Below are 25,993 nucleotides of genomic sequence, written 5' to 3'. Positions count from 1 at the left end.
GGTCAATTATATATTTTACACTTGTCTCCATTTAATTTGTTTATCTCATAAAAATCTTATAATTTAATTAATTATCTAGTAACATCTTTTATTAAATAATAATAAATATCTATTGTATAATTAATCATATATACACCTTTATACGCACACAATTTATTACATTTGTACATCATCTATGCCATACATTTGTCAAAATCATAATTTATTTATCATATAAAAATCTTATAATATAATAATTTAATTAATAAATATCTTTTAACTTAATAATAATAAATAATAAATATCTACTTACCAATTAAATATAAATATTACAAATGTAGTTATTTTTATTAATACACTTGTATTAAATCATCACCTTTCATTTGTCATGATTTTATTTATTTATTTTATGTAATTTAATATAAAATCTATTTGCTCAAATAATAAGTAATTAAATAGAAATATTACAATTGTATAAATATTATTATTACATATGTATCATTTAATCACCTTACATTTGTCAATTCATTAAACTATTTATTAATTTAATAATATAATACCAATTAAATAATAATTTATACTTTTTATCTTAATATTAATTAATATATATACAATAATAATCTAGAAAAATCTTTAGATTTTTAATTGTTTTACCACCTCAACTATGCTAAATGGTCTATTTGTCATTTTGGCCCTTTTATTTTTATTTTTGATCTACAATTCAACGTTTACCCTTTATTCACTTTAGTCTTTTTTCTTAACTTCTCTCAATTAAGCTAAATTTACTCAATTAAAACCTAATTAGACACACTAATAGACTCATAGGTATTTCTAATAATTATTTATAGGTTCAGTTAACTGAGACGAAGGCCCAATAATGTACTTTTTCAATGTCCGTGCATTTTAGGTCATTACTGATTATTTTAATGTTCAATTTATTTAAAGTTTATAAATTTATTTCATTATAAAGTTTGCCTAATGTTAATGAAATGATTGATATATTTTTAAGTATACGTGCCGATCAAGTTCATGCAAATATACGTGACAATCAAGTTCATGAAAATATGTTACAAGTTCATGCAAATTGTAACATCCTTTACCCGAGACCATTGCTGGAGTCGAGCACGAGACGTTACCAGACTTATCTTACTTGTTTAGGGCATAAAAAAATTTACTTTTAAAAAAATTAATTCACTCACATTCATCCAATAAATCCCTAAAAAGGGCCCTCGAGGCCCTAAAACGTGCAATTGGAACGGTTCGGGACCAAACCGAGAACATTAAAAATGTTCCGATTACTTACACAAATCAAAACAATTTATTTCACTATTCATAATAAAACTGTCTATTTGCGTAACAGTCACTAAATTAATTATAAATTGAGTTAAGAAACTTGAAATTAAAATCCAGAAATTTTCCCTGAAACTAGACTCATATATCTTCTTACCATAATTTTTTGGTTTGGCCAATTAGTACAATTTATTTATTAAAGGTTCCCTTGTTTTGTAGTTCAGCGGATCTGACCTCTCTTCACTAAAAATCAATTATCTCATTATACAGAAATCAGATAACGTTTCTATTTGTTTCTAATGAAAATAGACTCACTAAGGAATCTAAAAATATAAACTTTTAATTGTAATTATTTTTGTACAATTTCTAGTGATTTTCCAAATTTGGAATAGGGGATCACGAAGTCACTCTAAACCAGTCTTACAAAAATTTAAATATCTCATAATATAGACTTCCTTTGCATTCTATATTTCTTTCCTATAGAAATAGACTCAATAAGCTTTAATTCTATATCTTATTCACCATTTAATTCCATTTCTACAATTTTTAGTGATTTTTCAAAACCATGTCACTGCTGCTGTTTCCTAACTGTTCCATGACCAACTCTTACTCTTTCATAGTTTCTTTGCATCAAACCTCATTTAGGCATACATAATACCTAAACATGTTCTTAATTAGCTATATCATAAGCTAATCATTATCAAGTTTTCACATGCCATTCTTTAATCATATCATAAGGACATAAACACAAAATAGTCAAGTCTCTATACATGCTATAACTTAAAGTATTTCTAGTCACAAAATACCGAGATAACTCGTTGATGTTGTGAGGCGATCTTTGACGTCCTTACAATTTGCCGAGTTGGCTTTGCGATACTATAAAAAAGAGAGAAAAGAAAGGGAGTAAACATAAAGCTTAGTAAGTTTGCATGTAAATAAATAACAACATTCTAAATGAATTATCAAGATAACCTGAACCTTTCGAACATGGACTTATCTTACCTTCCCTTTGGTACACTCTTTGAATTTTCCGTTGAACCATTTGGAATACTAAGGATATACGGGTACCTTTCCTTTTTAAACTTACCATTGCCATGTCTTGACATGATCTTACGTGGTATCCTTGCCTTATGAACTCACCATTGTCATGCCTTGGCATGGTCTTACATGGGATCTTTGCCTTGTAGTAGTTTATCAATACCATGTCTTGACATGGTCTTACATGATTTATTTGCCTTGTAAAACTTACCAATTTCATGCCTTGGCATGGTCTTACTTGGTATCCTTAAACCCTAATGTCATGACATTTGTATCCTACACATTCCTAAGGTTCAACCAGAACTTTTAAATATCATTTCTCCGTTAATTCTTACTTGAATCATCAAGGAGTAAATTTACAAAATAAATATATAGATGCTTAAAAATAAAATCATTAATTATAAATAATAAAACATTGTATTTATTTATCGCAAACTTACCTCGATACAAAATACGATCAAATATTTTGATTTAGTCCTCAACCTTTTTCTTTCCTCGGTCTAACCCCGAATTTCGTCCTTCTTGATCTATAATAGCAAATTTAACTTATTTAATATTCACATTTATCAAAACAGTCCTTAACTCTAACTTTTCAAAATTATGATTTTGCCCCTAAACTTTTACATATTTACACTTTTGCCTTAAGGTTCGGAAATGAAACTTTATCCCTAATTCTTATGTTTTATGACATGCTGATCATTTATTTACCTACGGCAACATCAAATTCTCACTCTAACATGAACTTATGACCATTAGGTATTTTTACCGATTATGTCGTTTTACTCGTTTTTGCTTAAAATCGCTTAGCTGAAGTCATTTAACATAATTTCAAGCTTCATATTCTACCATAAAACATCAAAATAAACACATTTCACCTATGGGTACTTTTCCAAATATGAACCCTAGGTTAAATTATTGCTAGAATAAGCTAAATCAAGTTACCGGGACTTCAAAAACGTAAAGAACATTAAAAACGGAGCTTGGAATCACTTATTATGAAGCTTGAAAGCTTGACAAAACTCTAGCTATGAAGAACCCTTGAAATTTCGGCCTAATGAAGAAGATGGGCACATTTTGCCATCTTTTTCCCTTTTTTAATCTTTTAATTACCAAATGACTAAAATACCCTTCATTAAAACTTTAGTTATTTTTATCTGCGTATGTCCATTTTTTTCCATGAAAACCTAATGGTCTAATTACCATTTAAGGACCTCTACTTCAATTATACTCTTTAATTTAATCATTTAGCATCTAAAACTCATATTTATCAACTTTTGCAATTAAGCCCTAGTAGGCAAATTAAGCATGCTATCTATAAAATTTTCCATCGATACTTTAATACATGCATCTAATCACTCGATAAATTATAAAAATTAATCGGAATAAACTTTTCTATCTCGGATTCGCAGTTTCGCAACCACTGTTCTGTTTAGGCCCTATTTTGGGATGTTACACAAATATACATAACAATCAAGTTCCTGCAAATATATGTAAATAATTGAAGTTAATACATGAATGGAAATTCAATACAAAATAGGATACATAAATTCACATTCCAATCGACTGAAATGATTGTCCCAGGTGGTAGTTTCGATACGAGCATTTGTTTCGATTATGACATATTAATCTACACATGCCACAACGTTTAGTGTCGACCTTCTCCCTTATGTCCATGTCATTTTTTATTCGAGTGACATGTGGACGACCTCTGAGATTCTTCCGAAAACTGCAATCTGGGACTATCTCGAAAGTCAGTGAAGGAGCTTCCCACGTTGACACAACCCACATTATTAGGAACTCGTTTCCCCAAATACGTAATGTGCGTTCCAGTGTGTACACCTTATCGATATATTGTTCGACATTGATCGGGGCATCAGCGCATGCTACAATGACATGCGCACATGGGTAATGAAGTTTCTGAAATTTCTCACAGTCGCACCGCTTGTTTAGGAGATCAACTTTGTATGACTTAGACGTGATACTCGACCGACAACTGACGGTCTCTATAACCCGAAAGGTTTCAAATGACGAGAATATAATTGAAAGTTCATGGTCATCACTCTCCGGCCATTGACCTTCATTTCCTTCCTAATTGCCTCAACATAGACATACCCCACATTCATCTGATTTGCTTGTTTGAGCCTCATTCTCAGCATCAATATTGTAAGTCGGTAGAAAGAAGCTGAGAAAACAAATGAAATTGAGAGATGTCGTGTATGCCTCAAAACCGCGTTAATGATCTCTACCAAGTTGGTAGTCATATGACCATATCGTGAATTGTCATAAAAAATTTGAACCCATTGCCAAGGCTCCATGCTCTCAAACTACTCCTGTAATATATTTTGGGTTTGACCTTGCATATCATCCTGAAGGTCAATAGCTTCTGTCTAAACATATGGGGTTCCATCTCGTACCCTAAACCTTTAAAACTTGTTATGTGTTGTTTCGCAGACTCTAAACATATTTTAAAAAATGAAACAGATAATTACCCATCTTCAAAACTTGTTTGTGCCAATTCACATTTTTGAATTCCTTGTGGAAATTCATCGTAATATGTCTGATGTAGTTGACAGATCTCCACGGGACACCCAAACATCTAATCACGATAATTAGCCCCTTTGATCTACCAGAAATGATACAAATGTTATCTTGAGTGACAACATACCTGCATAAATTCATCAGGAAAAATTCCCACAACTTCATGTTCTCTTCCTCAACAATGAAAAATGTTATCGATAGCAAGTTCCGGTTCCCATTTTATGCAAATGTAATGAGGAGTATCTACGTATATTTCCTGTACAATCAGGTATCATCTACCTACACAAGTGCTTTACAGTGAGGAAAGACCCTAATGCATGGAACGAATTTCTAAAACATTCGATGAATAGTTTTTTTCCTTAGATGTAGTTAGTCGCCCTGGTTATATTAAGGCAACGCCTTCAACTTAACGACAGTCCTAGAATGTACTCCCATACTACGGCTATCCACCATTGGAGTTCGTTGTACGACGTATCCCAATCTTCGTACAACTGATCCATGGCCATTTGTTTAGCTACATATACCTTCTAGTATAAAACTCAGTACTGGAACCATTTTTGCATTTTGACATCAACACCAATATAAGAATGGTGGGTATGTCTTTAACCATTGACAAGATGCAGTTGCAAATGATTTTTGAATCAAGCTTGCAATGGTCCTATGTCATACGTGCAAAAGTGTATGTATGAATCCTAACATATTTTCGTATCTCCTACTATTGAGACATCTAGATAAATGCAGCTCGTACCCACCACTTGCACCATTCTGTCAACTTCCAACACTCACCAACATAGATCGTCAGTTTAGAGTCAACCACTTTGTAGTCGACATACACCTTCATACTATAACAATTGATGGCATTGATACATTCGTCTTTGCTCGCGAATCTTTGACCTATGAACAACTCTTTTGATTCAAGATCTACTAATATCAGGTGAGCAAGTATTATGTTTGAGTACTCGGGAAACTTAGAAACATGTCCCGCATCAATATCAACAATCGACATATGGTCCACAGGATCATTGCGTATGACAATGCCACGACTCAAGTTTCTGACTGAAGAGATATGATCATTTCCATCATCTGCTCCTTCATCGTTGATATCATCCGAGACATCGTTTATTATCTGATCACCTTCATAATCAGAGCAACCATTATTGTCGGGTCCATATTCACCATGTGCATCGATTTCAATAACGATTGGATGTATCTGAAAAGCAACATAGTTTGGATTTTGGGCCCATCTCGATGTGGCTCCACCACCATACTGATATGAATATTCAACATTAAGATCAATGTCAAAATTACACACAGAAGACCTCCTATCGACGGATGCTCTGGGAACCTCTGTACACGGGTTTTCAACTCCATACTGTTGACTTAATGGAGTTACATTTTCAACGGGCTCCGCATCGACTAACTTAGCGAACAATTGAATCGGTTAGGTGTTCACCTTCCTTGGCAGGCAATACAGTGCGACCATTGTCTCGTCATTGTCATCGTGTAAAAGTTTCATCTCGGTAAATTTGATAGGATTTGACGAAACTGAAAATTTGTAGAATAGTTTCGTCATCCTCCTTTTACAACATCAGAAATTTTTGCACTAACCTTCTTTTTCATATCACCAACGAACACATTCCTATGGAACCTCATTCTGATTTTCTGGTGAGTTTCAAAAATACAACCAATGGTTGTTTCTAAAATAATACCATTGAAATGAATGGCTGCAAAAAATTGGTTCTCCATTCATTTTTCAAAACTTCAAAAATACCATCAAAATGATCTTAATAAACAAACACTACCAAATAAGCATACACAATACTAATCTTAACACTAAATATATTTTTAACACAAATAGACTACTAATGAAAAAATAACTAATTATACTACTAAAAAATAACTTTAACACTAAATATACTACTAAAAAAATAACCTTAACACTTTTAACACTAACCTTTTCTTCTTATTTTTCGGGGGGTTAGTGTTGGTTTGTTTTTTTTTCCTTTCGGTGACTGATCTGAGGAAGGTTGAGGGACTAAACCAATTCCCTTTTATAATCATCAGAATATTATTTTTAATACTATTAATAATTTTTTAAACAAAAAGTACAATTTTTTTAAATAATCTAGTCTTGGCACTTGGACCCGTGACCGATAGGTCACATTGGTGGCAAGCCGTCAAGTTGATGTCGTCGAACTGTCAGGTGGCACCAGCTTGACGGCCTGCCACCAATGTGACCTGTCGATCACGAGTTTGGGTTCCAATACTCGTTTAATTAATTATTTTTTTACTTTAAAAAAATCGTTTTAAAATATTCGGGTGTTGCCTGATACATCGGCGGTCTTATAAAAAAATATTTTTTTCTGTTTTTCTTGTATAAAAATACCTAGTATTTTTTGGTGTCAGATACTGGTGCCGCTGATTGCTCAGGCGACACTGGTGGTACACTTTTGAATTTGCCTAGATATGTAAATAATGGGGGGCTTATCCTATTTCAGTATATATTTTATTATTTTATATTATTTGAGTAAAAAAAACCCCTATAAAATACTTTAAATGAAATAATAATACAAATATGATATAGGAAAAAACGGTACATTATATTTCTTTTTTGATTATGGAACTGGGTAGTTGAGACTCAAAAGTCTTTTCATTAGTTGGATGAGTTGAATCAAATAATTTAATTAAATAAGTAATTTAAATATTAAATAAATATTAAGTATAATACATCTATACTATTATTTAAGACTCTTATTAAGTTAGTTTCACGAGTCAACCAGACCCTAACTCAGTTAAGAAAAGTACTAAAATAATTATTCAACTACAAGTAGACATGATATTAATTAAATATATATTTTATGATTGAGTTTGTGTCACAAGTTAATCGGACACTAAATCGATTAAAGGAAATACTAAAATAAATTATTCGACCACAAGTAAACATGATATTAATATAGTATGTATCTTAAAACATTTTTTATAGTATTGCTATTGCAAGAGCATATTTGAATTACGAAAAGTTTAACAAGTTCTAATTAGCAATATGCTCCCACATTATTTTAATTGATAACTTATCCTAAATATTGCAAAGTTATACTTACTCACACTTTTAAAATCTTGCAACCAGGGGTGAAGCCATAATTTTCTTTTAGGGGCTAAAATTAAATTGTATATTTTTACGATAGTAAAAATACAATTTCACCATTTTAATATCTATTTATTTATATTTTAAAGGATTAAATCAAATATTTTTATCATTTTTAAGGGGTAAAGTGCAATTTTACCTTTACTAGTTTAATTTTTATATAAATTTTAAAGAGGCCTAAATAAAATTTTTCATTTTAGAGGGGTCGGAGCCCTGCTAGCCCCCCTAGCTACGCTGGCGTACTTGCAACTTTCATCCAATCATAACAAGTTTTAGATAGAATTATTATATTCCGATGATGGTATATTTATTTTAAATTGTTCCATATTCAAATATTTTACATTATATGAGGAGGAGACAAAAATAAATCATAACAAATGATGGCAATCAATTCTATTTTTCATATAAGATTTATCTCAGTTATCATTAATATGCATGTATACAAAGTTAAAAATATTGACAATACGATAGAATTTCAATATATATCAAATTCAAATATGCTTAAATTTTTATCGAAGTTTGGCTTTAATATGTTTATAACAAAAGTAACTTTAATTAAATTTATGGATATAATTTTGTTATGAGTTTTAAAATTAATTGTTGAAACTTTTATAAATTAATTTTAATTTTTATATAATTAAGATCATTTTGACATGATATATAAATGTTAAGGACTAATTTTTTCAAATGAGTTCTAAACCGATACGATGTGATTTTTGTATCTTTTATAATTGGATGATAAAAGATATTAATAGATGGATAATTACAAATATAGCTTATTATTATTATTTTTAATATGATCATCTTTACAATAATAATGTTTAAGCTCTTGACATAGTTGATTTCACAAATCAACTCAATTAAAAATGACTGTACGATTTTTCTTCTTATAAAGCAATAAATATAATTATGAAAGTTTTTTTTCACACGATTTTAACCAAAATGAATTTAAACAAATATTTGGAATTTGAATTTAATGTTAGGAAAAATTGTGGTGCAAGAAAATAATATAAAATATAGACTTAAAGCGAGACTGTTTTAAGACTTTTATTTTGCTTGTATGATACAATAAATCTTAAAACAACAAAACATAATAATAAAAAGGGCACATTGTATCTCAAAGAAACTGTCATTTAGTACATAACTTGTGGCACAAGTTAACATATAATTTTTAGAAAAATTATGTTTTATTCATTATAAGTGTTTTATGAAAGTTGTCTATCCGAATATATTTATTCATATGCAAAGAAAATAATAATCATTATAATTATTTTGAAAATAAAAAGTAATCGTTATATATAAAAATTATTTGCAAGAATAAATTGAAGCCCAAGTTTCAATGCACTTCTTTTGAAGTTACAAACAACAATACCTAAAATTCAATAAGTCCACTTATCCAATAGATTACATATCTAACTCGATTATGTAAATTATAAAGAATTGTCTATTTAAATTATTTATACTTTATATATGTTAATAATATGAGATTACAACATTTCATTCTTTTAACATTTAATACACCTTCTTTCAAAACCAATACCTTATTTATCCTTCAAATAATTTCTTTTTAATTCATATCATAAATTTATCACAAGAATAAATTATGTTGAAAGTCACCTAATTATTAGTAAGTTTTTTAGTCATTTAATTATAAAAATGTACAAAACGGTTATTTAGTTATTCAATTTTTTATCATCTGTGATTAAATGATGGAAAGTTGACGTGAGCTTTTAAAATTGGTATAATAATGACTTTAACTCTCAATATTTATATATTGTTCTATTTTATTCTTGATTTTAAAAAATAAACTGTCAATGTTTACACATTGTGTGATCTGACTATTTTGTAACCCTTATCAATATTGTCATTTTCTATGATTTAATGAAAAAATGAACAACAAAAGAAACATAATAACCCAAAATTGAAAGAATAGCCAATTTAATTGTTTAAAAAAAACATAATTAATTCAATCCAATTGTAAGTCTAACATCTAGAAAACAATAAATTTTTGGACTTTGATTTGCTTTATCAATGGCAGTCAACTTAAGCTAACAAAAAGAATTAATTATCATTGAAACATATCAAGTTCTTAGTCATTTGGAGTATAAGAAAAGTAATATATTTGGGGTTTGTCTAGTTTAATTATAAAATAATTTTTTATATTTACTTTTATTTTTAATTTACATTTCATGTATTAATTTACATTTTCATGTAAAAATAAGATAATTTTATAATGTGTGAACATTGAGAGCTAAATTTTAAAAATTAAGACTAAATTGACACAATATGTAAACATTATAAACTAAATTTATTATTATGTCAATTTTAAAAGTTACTACATTAATCTTCTCCTAACCATTTAACATCAAGTAATTAAAAATAAAATGCTAAAATATATTACAAGTCTTTATATTTTTAGAAAATTAGGAGTTTAATTTTGTACTTTTATTCCATAAAATTTAATTTCTCTACTTTTTAAAATTTAAAATTCAGTTTCAACTTTTACCCTTGTTAATTTTTTAAAAATTAAAATTAATTACAATGTTATTTTTTAATTACATACACCTAGTAAGTAAATATGTTTTTATTTAAAAATTTAACAACAACGGATTTTTAAAAAAAATTAACAATATTAATAGTAAAATTAAAAATTAAAATCTTTTCATTTTTGCATTAAAGTTTAGACCTAAATATTAAAGTTCCCAATTTTCTATTTGATACGTAAAATTCCCAAATTCCACAATCCTGAAAAATTCCTAAAACTCTCTGGCTCATTTCACTCTGCAATCTCTCGCTTAATCCACACCATCGCCGAGTTTGCTTCCCTTTACTCATCAATTCTCCTCCATTTTTTTTTATTTCTTCTGTTTCGTAGTCAAAACTTAAACTGCAACCTTAAACGAGCGATATATATATTTATTTATTCTCCAGCACCTTGCTTCTTCTGATGTATGTAATGTTCTTTTTCTTCAGTTTGTTGAAAATATGTTCTTACCCTAATTTTAGTTTTCGTTTGAATTGTGTATATACTGTTCATTAACATTTCTTGCTTCCACGTCTGAATTTGTGACAGTTCAATCAATATCGTTCTAGGGTTATCGGTCTTGTTAGTTTTCTTAGTATTCTGTTCTTTCTTTTCTTTTTTTTTTCCCCTTTTGAATGCTGTTTTTCTTTAGAACGAAGTATATTTTCAATTACTTTGTTTGACTTACTTGCTTTTGATATACATTTTTTTTCCTTTCACCAAGTACGGGTCAAATTTAAGCATGCTAATCGAACCAATAACCTAAATATTGCGTGATAGGTTTATAATTCGGGGTAGCTTAGTTATGACCAAATGCATTCTCATTGTTACTGACATTAGGTTTGTAAAAGTTGTCCTTATTTTGGGTCTTTACCAGGTACCACTGGATTATCTGTTGGAAAGTGGATTTTCTCATGAAAGTAGGGAGGTAGCTACCATTTGGTAATGATGATAAAGATTGGGGAAAACCAAAATGCAATTAGTAATATGGTGGATTGCAGAGATGCCATGCCTTGTAATGATGGAGTAAATGAAAATATGGTTGATATTGTGGATGAAACGGCACGTAGTAGAGATAGTGGGATAGTTGACACCTCTAAAAGGGCTGTTGTCGGATTTGAAGGGGATGCAGAATTTGAGCCACATAATGGCATCGAATTTGAGTCACACGAGGCAGCCTATTCGTTTTATCAGGAATATGCCAAGTCCATGGGATTTACTACCTCAATTAAAAACAGTAGGCGTTCAAAGAAATCTAAGGAATTTATTGATGCTAAATTTGCATGTTCCAGATATGGAGTCACGCCAGAATCAGACGTGGGTAGCAGTAGAAGATCAAGTGTAAAAAAGACAGACTGTAAAGCCAGTATGCATGTGAAAAGAAGGCCGGATGGGAAGTGGATTATTCATGAATTTGTCAAGGAGCATAATCATGAACTTTTGCCAGCCCTTGCTTATCATTTTCGAATCTATCGGAATGTAAAATTGGCTGAAAAGAACAATATTGACATTCTAAATGCTGTTAGTGAACGGACTAGAAAGATGTATGTTGAGATGTCTAGACAGTCTGGTGGATATCAAAATGTAAACATGCTTCAGAGTGACATAAAAAATCAGTTTGATAAGAGTAGGCACTTGGTTGTGGATGAGGGAGATGCCCAAATTATGCTGGAATATTTTAAGCGTATCAAGAAGGAGAACCCTGACTTCTTCTATGCAATAGATTTAAACGAGGAGCAACGGTTGAGAAATTTGTTTTGGGTTGATGCTAAAAGCAGGAACGACTATCCAAGTTTCAATGACGTGGTTTCTTTTGATACCACTTATGTGAAATTCAATGAGAAATTACCATTTGCACCATTTGTTGGGGTTAACCATCACTTCCAGTCTATGTTACTTGGATGTGCATTGCTTGCTGATGAAACTAAGCCCACATTTGTTTGGCTAATGAAGACATGGCTTAGAGCAATGGGTGGACAAGCTCCCAAAGTTATAATTACTGACCAAGACAAAGAATTGAAGGCTGCAGTCGAAGAGGTCTTCCCAAACACGCGCCATTGCTTTGCTCTTTGGCATATATTAGAAAAGATTCCCAAATCTCTAGCACATGTAATTGGGCCACATGAAAACTTTTTGCCTAAATTCAACAAATGCATTTTCAAATCTTGGACTGATGAAGAGTTTGATATGCGATGGTGGAAAATGATAACTCTATTTGAACTCCAAGATGATGAGTGGGTTCAATCATTGTATGAAGACCGCAAAAGATGGGTACCTGCTTTCATGGACAATGTCTTTCTTGCTGGAATGTCTACAAGTCAGCGTTCTGAAAGTATGAACTCCTTCTTTGATAAATATATCCATAAGAAAATTACTCTGAAAGAGTTTGTGAAACAGTATGGGGCTATTCTGCAAAATAGATATGAAGAGGAAGCTGTTGCTGATTTTGATACCTGGCAGAAACAGCCAGCACTAAGATCTCCATCACCATGGGAAAAACAGATGTCAATTGTTTATACACATGCAATATTCAAAAGATTCCAAGTTGAAGTCTTGGGTGTAGTTGGTTGCCATCCCAAAAGGGAAAATGAAAATCAAGGAACTATACCGTTTAGAGTTCAAGACTGTGAAAAGGATGAAAATTTTATGGTAATATGGAATGAAGAAAAGTCAGAGGTTTCTTGTAGCTGTCGCCTGTTTGAATACAGAGGTTTTCTTTGTCGGCATGCGATGATTGTTCTCCAAATGTGTGGTCGTACAAGTATCCCTCCTCGTTATATATTGAAGAGGTGGACTAAGGATGCTAAGAGTGGGCAATCAACAACTGAAGGAACAGACCGAGTACAAACAAGGGTGCAACGATACAATGATTTGTGCAAACATGCAATTGAATTGAGTGAGGAAGGATCATTGTCTGAAGAGAGTTATAACATTGCTTTTTGTGTATTGGTAGAGGCTTTGAAAAATTGTGTCAATGTTAACAACTCTTGTATCAGTGCGGTAGAATCTACTGGCCATGCTCAAGGTCTTCGTGAAGCAGAAGAAAAAAATCAAGGGAGTCTTGCTTCAAAATCAAGTAAAAAAAAGAGCACAAGCAGGAAACGGAAGGTTAGTTGTCAAATTGGAAAGTTTGTTGATGTGTATATGTTTTAATGTTGTTACTGTTGCCACTAGTCCCCAAGCAAAAAATGCAATCATTCAAGAAATGAGTTTTATGTTTCAGGGGCAATCAGAGCCAGCTCTCATGTTTGTTGATACCCAGGACAGCTTGCAACCAATGGTTTGTCCTAGCCTAACTCTTTTTACATGATGGATGTCATAGTTTCTTTCTTGTTGCATTGTTATTGGTCTGTGAAATTATTTTATTAACATTATTCATTGCATGTTGTACACTTCATCTATTTTCATTTTACAAAAGAAGTTTATAGCTTCATTCTAGTTGCGTTGTAATGTAAATGTTCTATACTATGGTGCATTGGGCTGTGAAAATGACTATATTAACTTTATTCTTTGTGTCGTGTTAACTTTATCTACTGTCTTTTGATAAAGAATGCATTGGGCTGTGAAAATGACTATATTAACTTTATTCTTTGTGTCGTGTTAACTTTATCTACTGTCTTTTAATAAAGAACTTACTATAAATTGTGGACAGTGATGTTAAGTGGTAGTCATAATGGGTTAAACTTTGTACTATTGAATTTTACTGAAAAATGAAGTATTGAAAATGATTCTGCATCTAATTCTTCCTGCAGTTTGGTGTGGATTCTCATAATAAGTTAATGTGGCTTTGTGTTATTTTGTCCTTATCTGTGTAGGAGAACCTGAGCTCAGATGGGATAACTCTTAATGGCTACTATGGTGCACAACAGAATGTGCAAGGACTGGTATTTCATATTTTAATAATTTGAAAACCTATGGAGATTTCTAAAACTGTGGTAGTTTTAGCAACGATTTTAAATTGGGGTAATTGCAGGTACAGTTAAACTTGATGGAACCACCTCATGATGGTTATTATGTTAATCAGCAAAGCATGCAGGGTCTTGTAAGTTTTGCTTGCCTTATAACCATAATAATCAGTTAGAGAAAAATGACAATAGCAAATACAACCAAACAGCTTCCCAACACAAATGAAATCATTACCCCAATAGATTTGAGAAGTTTAACATCCTGAACTTGGTCTAATCTGAATCCAGGCACCACAATCTATCCAGCATTGCCCGGATTGGCTAAAAAGAACATGATGATCTAATCTTTTTGGGTTGCATTTGTAGGGACAGTTGAACTCTATGGCACCTGGCCATGACAGTTTTTTTGGCACTCAACAAAGCATGCATGGTCTGGTATGAAATTTTGTAATGCCATTTTGTTGATGACTTTGGTTATGTAAAATGGTTATGACAATAAAAGTTTCTTTATTGTGCTTTCTCATGTAGGGACAATTGGATTATCGACCTTCAGCTAGTTTCACTTATGCTTTGCAGGTTTGTTTGGAAAACATTTGTCAGATAAAATTGTTGAGCTGGCATCTGTTATTGAATATTTGTATTCCCCTATTACTGCAGGATGAGTCCCAATTGAGGTCAACACAATTGCATGGTGGTGTCTCAAGACATCCATGATGAAGAGACAACGTAATGGTACCTGGAATTGTCTATTGGGAAATTTGACATTAGAGTCGGGGGGCTGTATATAGTAATAGGAAAATTGTGTCAACAATACAGTATATTCTCTGTTATTCACTTCTGCTAATTTCGTCGAACTCTAAACTAAAATATAAGGCATCCGACAGTTTCCTATGGGACATTGTGGGCTGAAATTTGGGTTGCTTTTATCTTTGCTAATTCTGATATGCTTCTGCCCAAAAGTTCTGGAGAACTAAAGCACGACTTGCATTTTTACTTGTCGCTTTTAACAGCAATGACAATGATTTGAGAGCAGTTGGAGCAGGCTGGATTCTTTTCCTAAACCTCTTTCATAGTTTTAACTTTCTAAGGTTTTATCGCAAATGGAAATCCCAAATAAGCAATGCTGCTTTTAAATATTAACTTCTCACCTTTATATGCAGTGGAATTTGCTAAAATTTTCCAGGGACTTCAGGCTTATAAAATCTGTTTCATGTTTAATGTTGTATGCAATTCTTAGCGCTGCCCCAGCCTATTTGTTTTCCCCCTTTTTTTTAGAGTCCTATTGTATTTTTTAGCGGAACTTAGTAGAATGTTTTAACCTACGATCTTTATTTGTGGAAGGGATCTTTGAATGTAGCATTTTATTGAAATGTCTGGTCCTATTCAGTGAGATATATTTGAGGGGGGAAAGGTAAAGTTCAAATTGCTGTCACAGTTGACAACAGGTAAATGTAATATGTTAACTGTCACAGTTGACAACAGGTAAATGTAATATGTTAATGTAGCTTCCTCTTAACAGCTTACATTAAGATTTTCACCATGATGATTATTAGTGTTGTTTTGGGTGTGTTATTTTTCTAGGTGAGATTTGTCATTCTTACTACCACCTTAATTGCCAGTGGATGGGCTCATTACCAAGGATATCTTTTAAAAAACTAATTGTTATATATCATGTATTTGCTTTTATCACTCTTTATTTCATTTCTTAGATCCGTTGAGCATTTGTCACTGGCTTAAAACTTTAGTATCGCAAATCATTTGTCTTTAGGCGATTTTTTTGCTCTAAATTCGTCTAAGTTAGCTTAATTCTTGCAAAAGTGAAATTTCTTGTAGAAAATTTTTAAGGTACCGAAATATAGTGGAAGTAAACTCGAAAGAAAAAAGGGACGAAGAACAAAAAAAGCTAAGTTAAAGGAAAAATAGTGCACACTAAGTATTTAAGTAAATGCTCTTAAATATATTTACAACTATTAATGGAAAGATTATAAGCAAGGGGGAAGATTTTTATTTATAATTGAGTTTCTCTAAAAATAACAGTATAGATTGAGTTAACATCGATGGTTAAGATTAGAGTTTATCTACAATTGAGAGTCTTTAAGGGATTTAAATTTATATAATCTTGTCTTTTTATAATTTACACTATTTACCATGGGGAACTCAGGTTTACTGGAGTGTTTCATTGGGCCGCTAAGATTTCAAGTAAATGGGTTTCTCCATATGTTTCACGAGTTGAGCTAGTTTAATTGGGTTAAATGAGCTTTGTTTCATCAATTAACCTCTATGGGACACTTTTTGCATATTAGTTAATGGACTTTAATTCGCGGGTTGTGACATTGTCCCCCACCCATTCTCATAACACCCTTGTTGCGTTATCAGAATGACACTTGTTTGACTTGCCTCAGAACTTTCTCGATGTCTCGGTCGATTTTTTATTACATTTTCTATTAGGTGGTCTTGCCTCTTGGAACATTTGCATCGGCTTCTACCATCTTCTAATTCAAATTGTTATGCTTTTATTTGGTACATTTGTTTGCAAAAGCCCGTCGCTCTTACTTGCCTACATTGTGACTTGCCTCGGTCGAGATCCCCTTAATTGAAACAAATAGGCTTTAACGTGTCCATATTGAATATTGGGTTAACCCTGAGTTGTCCTGCCAACTCTGGTTTGTAAGCCCTTTAGCTTACTCGCTTCAAAACACTGAAAGGTTTTTCGTGTCATTGCTAAGCCAACAGTAAGTCAAAATGAAAAACATTAGAAAAGTGTTTGGGATGTACCTCACTCACAAAATTTACTCGTCTCAAATGCCCAGTTTACATCACTACTTTTTCCCCAAAGTCTGATGTACAACCCACCTCTCTCATAGGTAGTAGCCCCACTAATAACTCAACAGGCTTCCTATCGATTTGTCGTACCTCTAGCATTTCCACAAGGGTCTCCTTAGCACTCTGAACTACTAAGTCAATATTCCCACCACTTAAAACATCTTTGACTAGTTAGATTACCGACAATACCATGGTCCTACCCTTCTCATCACGTCTCACCAACACCATGCATTGTCATTGACGAGTACCTAAGATACATATACAATTGACAAAAAGAACCAACATAGTATCAATCCAGTCAAGGAAATTCAAGCCAAGAACAAAATCATAATCATCTAGATGAATTACCTTAAAGTTTTCCTTACCTTTTCCACTCACCGATTTGTAGCTCCACTTATCGTGCTATTTTCACAGTTGGGTCTCTTCAGAATTTATTGTATTGATTTTCTTAGTCGATTTTCTAACTAAGAGGCCAAGTTTACCCATTGCTTTTTATGAAATGAACAGATCAGATGCCTTCGTATCAACAAGAGCATTCCTTCTTTGGCTTGTGATGTTGATGTCCACAAACAACAACCCTTTTTGCTTGCGATCCCTCATTGCCTTAAAAAAACTGAGTATCATTGACCCGAGCTTCAAAGGCTCACTCTCTGGCTTCGCTTTATCTTCTTTAGTGACTGTGGACAACTTAGATCGCTTTGGATAGTCCTGCATCCTAAGCGGACCACAACATAAGAAACACTTCACTTGCTTCTTACCATTCTCTATTTCCACTCTTGTCTTTGAAATCCAATGCATGATCTAACCAAGCTTTATGAATTTTTTTTTGGCTCATCATCCTCTTTGATGACAGAAAACATGGATCGCTTCGGACAATCCGTTACCATATGCGAACCTTCACATAAGAAACATTTTATCTCACTTTTCTTTTCCTTCAGGTTGTTAGGCTTCCCTTCTCATTTCGTGGTTTGTGATTGCCACCGTTATCATTATTATACTCAATTTGTCTTTCTTCATCTTCCTCGCAATTTTCCTTATCCATGGGCTTGTAAGATTCAAAGCTGTCTTTCCTCAGAATAAGTCGACTAAAGACTCTATCACGATCATGGCTTTTGGAAGTTCTTGGACCGCTTGGCATTCCAATTCTTGTTTGACTCATAGCTTCAACCAATCCATGAAATAGAAGAATGCCTCCTTACGCAAATCCGTAATTTGGAGCATCAGTTCACCGAACTCCTTCACATTCTCTCGAATTGTATCTTGTTGCGAAAACTGATGTAATTTAGGCCGAGCATCCTTATTGACATATTGGGGGTAAAATTGCTCCTTGAACATATTTTGGAACTCCTCCCAAATCTCAATTGCAGCTTGACTATGCTTTTCATCTATGGACTTACATCTTCATCATAAAAGAGCAAAATCAGTAAAATATCGAGCAATAATATTTACTTTAGCATCATTATCCTTGATGCCCACGACACGAAAGTATTACTCTATCTCTCATAAGAAATTGTCTACTTCCCTTGTGGACCTTGCCCCCTTGAACTTCTCTGGTTTGGGGACATCTATCTCATGTTTTAGTGTTGCACTCAACACTTCTCTACCCAAGGTGGCTTGACACATAATAAGCTCTCCCTCGAGCTCCTCAGGAGTGGAATTGAACACCTCTCACATATCTTCCATATTGGAACCAAGAGACTCCAACAAGAATTCCTTGAGTTGCTCTTTCATCAAGTCTAGCTTTACAATGCATCTCTCGACTACCTCGAGATTGACCATTCATTCTTCCAAAGCTAACAACATGTCCCTCAATCGGCTAGCTTTTTTAGACCTCTCATGGGACTCCATAGGCTCAATCTTATCTTCTACTCATTTTTTCATCTCGATCGACGCCTTCGAACCTTAGCTCTAATACCAACTATTATGGGGCTAGAACTTTAGTCTCGCAAACCACGTGGCTTTAGTGATTTCTTTATTCGAAATCTGCCTAAGTTAACCCAACTCTTGCAAAAGTGAGAATTCTCGCAGAAATTTTCTAAGGCATCGAAATATAGTGAAAGCAAACTCGAAATAAAAAAAACAACGAAGAATAGAAAAGCTAAAGGAAAAATAGCGCACACCAAGTATTTAACCAAGTATTTAAGTAAATGCTCTTAAATATATTCACAACTATGAATGAAAAATGATTACAAAATGAGGGGGAAGACCTGTAACACCCCTAGCCCGTATCCGTCACCGGAATGGGTTACGAGATATTATCAAATGAGACATAGCTTTTAGACAATCACAAACATGCTCACATTGTAATTCCATATCAAATCAAATAAATATTTATATGTATCATATATATATTCAAGTTAACCCAAATATTTATTTAAAATTTTACCATTTCAATAAACAAACCGAATCACCAATCTATAAATACAAGTTTTAACTACAACAAGTGATACATCTTTCACTGATTACAACAAGCAATAATCACATCTAATTATACACATACATATTTCATAACCGAATATGCCAAACACATCCAAATATTTAGACCACATCATTTAATCAAAACATAAACCCATATTTAGCAAATGAACAAACCATAGACAGCTCAAATAGAATTATTCATATCTCTTAACACATAATCGAATGACCGTACTTCATTTACAGATATTTAACTAACATATATACTTTCACATTAATAGTATATATATTTCCACATCAATTAAAAGCCATATCATGACAGAATTATTTCATGTTCGAACATAATAATCAACCTGTAAGCATTGAAACAATTATAATTCATTGACTTAAAACAACCACCTCAATCACTTATAACATATTCTATAAATACCTTAGCCGAATCACTCATATATTCATTCAAGATCATTAACCATTTCCAAAACATAAAAATACCTATCATGGGCAACATCACTTTATATCACATAGTAATATAACTAAAACAGTTTCAAGTCACAACCAAAAATAACCGAAATCAAGCATAAAAAATTAAGCCATTTTCGCATGGCCTTTATACAAGTTCAAAATCAACACTTCAAAAGTATATTCCAACCTATACATGCCATAAGTTTGAATTTAAAACTTGCAAAAGTACCGAGAATAAACGATAGTGTGATTGACTATACTGACGATCCCCGAGCATGTAACGATCTCAAAAATTTATAAAACAAAGACAAATATATACACACAAAGTAAGCTAACTTAGCTTAGTAAGCCTTAAGCAAATTAAACAATTAATGCAAAATAACATCTCAATTACTAATCATTTCAGTTAAATAAATCAACTTATGCAGTTGTAATCACATTTAATTTCAAGCTTTTAATTCCATACATATATAACATATTCTTTCATAGGACAATTTCTCCTTGGCCGAATATACATATATACATCATCAATATAACTCCAAATTTCGAAACCATGTTGTCTTATATAATCAAATATACATATGTATTTATAGACATATATTCATCACTCAAACTTTAACATTACATCATATACAACTATAAGGCCAAATATATTTCTCATATTAACACATATACTACAACAACTTCATATATCCTTTTTCATCACATATCAAAAAATCATTTCACCTTATTTTCAAATAGGTAACCAACTATCGCGTACCTGATCGTTTTAGCTCGTTTAATGTATTCAATTACCACATCAACACAAAGTCTTTTATGCATAAACTTATAATAATTCATCGGCATAAAGCCTGCTAAGCCTAAGCCTGTATCACACACCGAAACAAGGCCTGTTAAACTCAAAGTCTGATTTTATACACTGGCAATAAGCCTGCTGAGCATAAAGCCCGATCAAATTCACCAGCACAAGGCTTGTTAGGCTCAAAGCCCGAATATCACTATTATAAAGCTGTCTCATACACAAATCATATAACAAAAATTCCAGATATTTCATATAGTTCATACGGACTTTCAAATGTTATAACTCAGTCGAATTAAACTCAAATACATTATTTTCATGCTTAATCATATTCGGCTAACTCTACTATAAATCTATAAATTCCAAATCAGCATATTAAATTAAATTACATTCAGAATTAATGATGTTTAATTGCTTAAAGTCTTACCTCGAATATCGACGAACAATGTAAATTGGCTATTCGACTATTTTTGCTTTTCCCCGATCCAAGTCCAATTTCTTTTGTTCTTGATCTTGAATCAAGCTTGAGAATGGCCGAACCTAAGCTTTGTTTATTTTTTTTCTTTTCTTTAGTTTCAGCAAAAAACTATGTATTATGAAAGCATATTTTTAATTTTTATGTTTTATTATAACTTATTATATTAACCATTTTACATAAATAACCTTTGTAATAAAATAATAAACCATGATATAATAAGGCCACTGTCGTCCAATGCATATTATCATGGGAAATTTGCAACATAAATACGTCATATAAGAAAGACATCATCAACTCTGCCCTTTTAAAAATAACCATCAAAATTTTAATTTACGCGATTAAGTCCTTTTATTAAATTAAGCACACAAACGATCAATTTTTCATACGAAACTTTCACACATGCAAATTCACATATAATAAACACAGAAAATAGTATTTAAATGTTTTTATAACTCGGATTCGTGGTCCCGAAACCACCGTTCCGACTAGGGTCTAAATTGGGCTGTTACAAGACCTCTATTTATAGTTGAGATCCCCCTAAACTAACGGTACAGATTGATTTACATCGACGGTCAAGATTAAAGCCTATCTACAATTGAGAGTCCTAAGGGATTTAAACTCTACACAATTTTATCCCTTTAGGATTTACACTATTTACCCTAGTAACTCTAGGTTTACTGGAGTGTTTCATTGGGCTACCAATGTTTAAAGTAGATGAGCTTCTCCATATGTTCCACAAGTTGGGTCAAATCAATTGGGTTAAATGAGCCCTATTTCATCAATTGACCTATATGAGACCATCATTATGCAGTCTTCATGGGCTTTGATTTGTGACCCATGACACGTACAGAGGCTAATATAACACACTTATATACAAAGATCAATTTATAAGAGTAGTTTATGCTTTTTCTTGGTAGATTTTTTGTTAAAATACGCCATTAGTCTTTATACTTCAACAAAATTTGATATTTAGTTCTTATACTTAAAAAGTTAAAACTTAAATCCTTTTTTTTATCTAAGAATTCGAGTCTAATCATTAAAATAGTAAGTATTTTCCATCAAAATTTGTTAATTTGGCATGTTGATTAGATTGCCTTAATGGGACATAGAATATGATTAAAAGAAAATAAACGTATTAATTTGATAATTTTAAAGAAAATTACCAACGTACTTTAACCTAGACTTTTTAGTAAGGATAAGGTAACATTTAATTCTTGAAATTGCAAGGTTTAGCGCCTAGCCATTATTATTTAATACAACTTATGAATTTAATAATTTACGTAGTCATTGATGCGAAAATACAAGTTTAGCAGTTGATGGCAGTTCATTCAAATGTTGAGAGTCATAAGTGATCCATTAAGAGATAGGGATAAGGGAGAAGAGCTCTTCCATTTCCATGGCTTTCTTGTGTTGAGAGAATGAAAGGAGTCCCCCTTAAGTCCCAATGGGTGGCTTATAGAGCTGTCAACTCTTATTGGAAAAGTAAGGGGCATATAAGGCCACATATAAATGGTGTATAGCCCACATATCTATAGTCATGCAACACTTTGGCAAGGTCATCTTTGAGTTTGATCCAACGAGGTCTGGTGTACGTGATGGTTGTGTAACGCCCCAATTTTCGGGAATCCGGTGAATGTTGGCATAGGTTTAATTATGTTAGTGGGCCTCTAGAAAGCCCAAACTTAAGATAGAACCCGACAATTTTAGTTAATTTTTTTGTTCCATAACAAAAAGGGGGTGAAATTATGAAATAGGACTTATGTGAAAATGTTTGAAAATGCTATAGGCTAAATTGAAGTGGCCAAATAAATAGGAGTGCAAAATAGGAGGATTTGCATGACAAACCTCCCATTTTACATGAAGTGGCTAGCCATCATGTGGTTGTAGACAATATGAGTACTTGATATCCATAATTTATGGTACAAATTGATACAAATTGATAATAGGTTAGGTAAATGTTCCATGATAATAGGTTAGGTAAATGTTCCATGATAATGGGTTAGGTAAATGTTTCATGATAATAGGTTAGGTAAATGTTCCATGATAATGGGTTAGGTAAATGTTTCATGATAATGAGTTAGGTAAATGTTTCATGATAAGAATTTCATGTCTTTTGTATTAAAGAATTAAATGGATGAAATATGAAGTTTTATTAAAAGAAAAAGGGGTGAAAAGAACAAAGTTTTGTCCATCTTTGTTCATCATAGCTGAAAGTTAGAGAAGAGAAAGGAGAGGAGAAGCTCTTGAGTATTCGGTCATTAGGAGGAGGAAAATTGAAGGTAAGTTCTTGGTACCTTGCTTCTATTTTGAGGTTCATGAGTTCTTCTTGATTCTACCTTAACTCTTGAAGTATATTTTGATTTTTAGTTGTGTTGTGAGCATTTAGTCATGAATTAAAATGAAGGAAATGGTTGTTGTTTCATGTTCTTTTGATGAAAAATGGAAGATAGGTGAAGTTGAGCCAAACAAATGAGTATGCATGTGCCTTAGATGCTAAAGGGAAAAATCAGCTAACATGTTGTGCTTTAAAATGATGAAATGGAGATTATACTTAAGTAAAATCATAGATATGTGATGATTGATTGGTGATATACATGTTTAAATAACATGCATGCAAGGTATGTGTGAAAGAGTGATTTGGTAATAAATCTGCTTGGGACAGCAGCAGTAACGTGACTTTGGAAAATCACCATAAATTGTGGGAGATGATTTAGAAGCTGCATAAATTATGTAATTAAAGCTTAATGAGTCTAGTTTCAAATGGAATAAACAAGAACACATTTTGAATTCTGTAAAATGTGAAATTTGATTCGTAATGAAGAGTGGTCAGATTAGTCAAACAGTGAAACATGGGAAACTTTAAGAAAAATCTGGTATTGATTGGCCATACAAAAAATTCTGAAAATTTTATGGATAAAAGATATATGAGTCTATTTTCAGGGAAAATTAACGGAACTTGATTTGGAGTTTCGTAGCTCTAGTTATAAATAATTTAGTGACTGTTGCTCAGGAAGACAGCTTGCAGTGAAATTATGATTATGTGGTAAACATTGACAAAAATTTGTTAATGAGTTGCTTATTGTTTTCTTCTAAGCTTACTATGATCTGTAGGTGTGGTTGGCCGAATATTGTAAGGGGTTAATACGTAGTTCGTATTTGAATAGTTAGATTAATGTGTTAGTAATCAAATTGTAGGCAGTTCGTGTGTGGATCTCGTCAACATATCGTCGCAAACAAGTGTGTAACTAACACCCTCTTTCTTAGTCTGGATCGGCAAAAGTCGAAAAGCCGAAATGCCGAAACCGGTATTTTGTAGATTTACGAGTGTGCGAATGCTCGTGGGGTAAATCGATTAATTTTTTTGGTAAGCTACAAAATTTGGACTGCAAAGTGCATAATTTCTGTGCCCTCGATATTTTTGGGCTTAATGGGCCAAAATTGGAATGATGGGCCAACGGGCCCAATTCGGTAAGAACCCTCGGTACGTGATTCTGTTAGTACGTGAAAAGTAGGAATATGCATGAAAAACCCTAAAATAGATAAATTACTGAAATACCTTTAAAAGTGGAAAATTTACGCTTTACCCCTAGTAGATAAATTACCAAATACCCCAGGGTTAAATTGACCTAAATGTATATTTGACTGTTGTTATTTACTGCATGCTATGTTGTTATTATCTGATGCATGGGATTGGGATATTGATGGAGGAAGTCTTGAAAGTGGCTTGTCCACATCTTGGAGGCTTTGCCTCAATTTATCGATAATCGAGCGTGAAGGTCAAGAATCGTGGAGTGTTGAGTGGGTGGGTTGAGCTATTCCCACATGGAGTGTATGGCTGGTACGGGTGGAGTGTAGTGGTTGGTGGGTTGAGTAGTCTCCCCAAATGGGCTTGCATATGTTATTGATGTTGCATGTATTTTGAAATGGGCCTATGGGCCATCTTTATTATCTGAATAAGGGCTAAGGCCCGTTATTGTAATCTGAAAGGGCTCGCCCAGACCACTATTACTGAATGGGCTTAGGCCCAATAGGCTTGAGCTGACTTGGGCTTTGAATGGGTTTTCCTTACACACTGAGTTTCCCCAAACTCACCCCTTTTATTTTCATCCACGCAGGAAATCCTCAACCATAGTGGGCTTGAAGCTGTGAGGGAATTCGGAGTGGCCACCCGTTCTGAAAGTTTGATTTTCTTCTGGTGAACTGGACATCCTTTTAATTACGTTTGAGGTTTTGGGCTTTTAAATATAATAAGGCCGCTTATTTATTTTTGATGGTTTTTATATGTTTTATTAAGATAGGTAATATTTATTTTAACTGTTAAAATTGGATAGCTTTAGGGCGCGTTTTCAAAAACAACAGTTGATTTCAAAATAACACGACAACAAGCAAAGCTTCCGCAATGAAAGTATTTTTCCAAAATTAATCACTTTTCCTAAAAATGACTTAATCAAATCGGTTTCCTAGAAATATCCATGACGTTAAGGTGTGGCAATGGCGGTATGCATGTCTAGGATTGGATCCGAAGGGAGCTTGGTACTTAAGCAGTCCGATGGACTCACCACCTCTTTTCCGGTTTCCTACCTGGTGCACAGCTTCC

The 25,993-nt window shown here is 32.7% G+C and overlaps 1 protein-coding gene and 1 long non-coding RNA gene across 3 annotated transcripts; both read left to right on the top strand.

The window, feature by feature from the left end:
- The first annotated feature begins 10,672 nt into the window (after positions 1–10,672).
- LOC108473720 (protein FAR-RED IMPAIRED RESPONSE 1) lies at positions 10,673–15,480 on the top strand. 2 transcript variants are annotated; one of them, XM_017775441.2, is made up of 8 exons: positions 10,673–10,939; positions 11,392–13,622; positions 13,738–13,794; positions 14,330–14,398; positions 14,488–14,556; positions 14,786–14,854; positions 14,948–14,995; positions 15,077–15,480. In XM_017775441.2, exons 2-8 carry the CDS (start codon positions 11,460–11,462, stop codon positions 15,131–15,133), a joined length of 2,532 nt encoding a protein of 843 aa, XP_017630930.1. In that variant the 5' UTR covers positions 10,673–10,939; positions 11,392–11,459; the 3' UTR covers positions 15,134–15,480. The 2 variants fall into 2 exon arrangements, with proteins under 2 accessions (XP_017630930.1, XP_052877694.1); XM_053021734.1 differs by having other exon boundaries at positions 10,674–10,805.
- Positions 15,481–23,450: 7,970 nt separating this feature from the next.
- LOC128284327 (uncharacterized) lies at positions 23,451–25,660 on the top strand. The gene is made up of 2 exons (XR_008274735.1): positions 23,451–23,675; positions 25,512–25,660. It is a non-coding gene; the product is annotated as an uncharacterized LOC128284327 (long non-coding RNA).
- Positions 25,661–25,993: the final 333 nt, after the last annotated feature.

The sequence above is a fragment of the Gossypium arboreum genome, chromosome 11 (genome assembly GCF_025698485.1).
Source record: "Gossypium arboreum isolate Shixiya-1 chromosome 11, ASM2569848v2, whole genome shotgun sequence".
Lineage (NCBI taxonomy): Eukaryota > Viridiplantae > Streptophyta > Magnoliopsida > Malvales > Malvaceae > Gossypium > Gossypium arboreum.
This window is presented reverse-complemented; position numbering and strand designations above follow the sequence as displayed.

Excerpts from the sequence above, each read along its gene's own strand:
- LOC108473720 (XM_017775441.2), top strand. The coding sequence starts at position 11,460 with ATGATGATAAAGATTGGGGAAAACCAAAATGCAATTAGTAATATGGTG. Across the intron at positions 13,795-14,329 it reads AGGACAGCTTGCAACCAATG|GAGAACCTGAGCTCAGATGG; the intron begins GTTTGTCCTAGC and ends TTATCTGTGTAG. Across the intron at positions 14,399-14,487 it reads AACAGAATGTGCAAGGACTG|GTACAGTTAAACTTGATGGA; the intron begins GTATTTCATATT and ends GGGTAATTGCAG.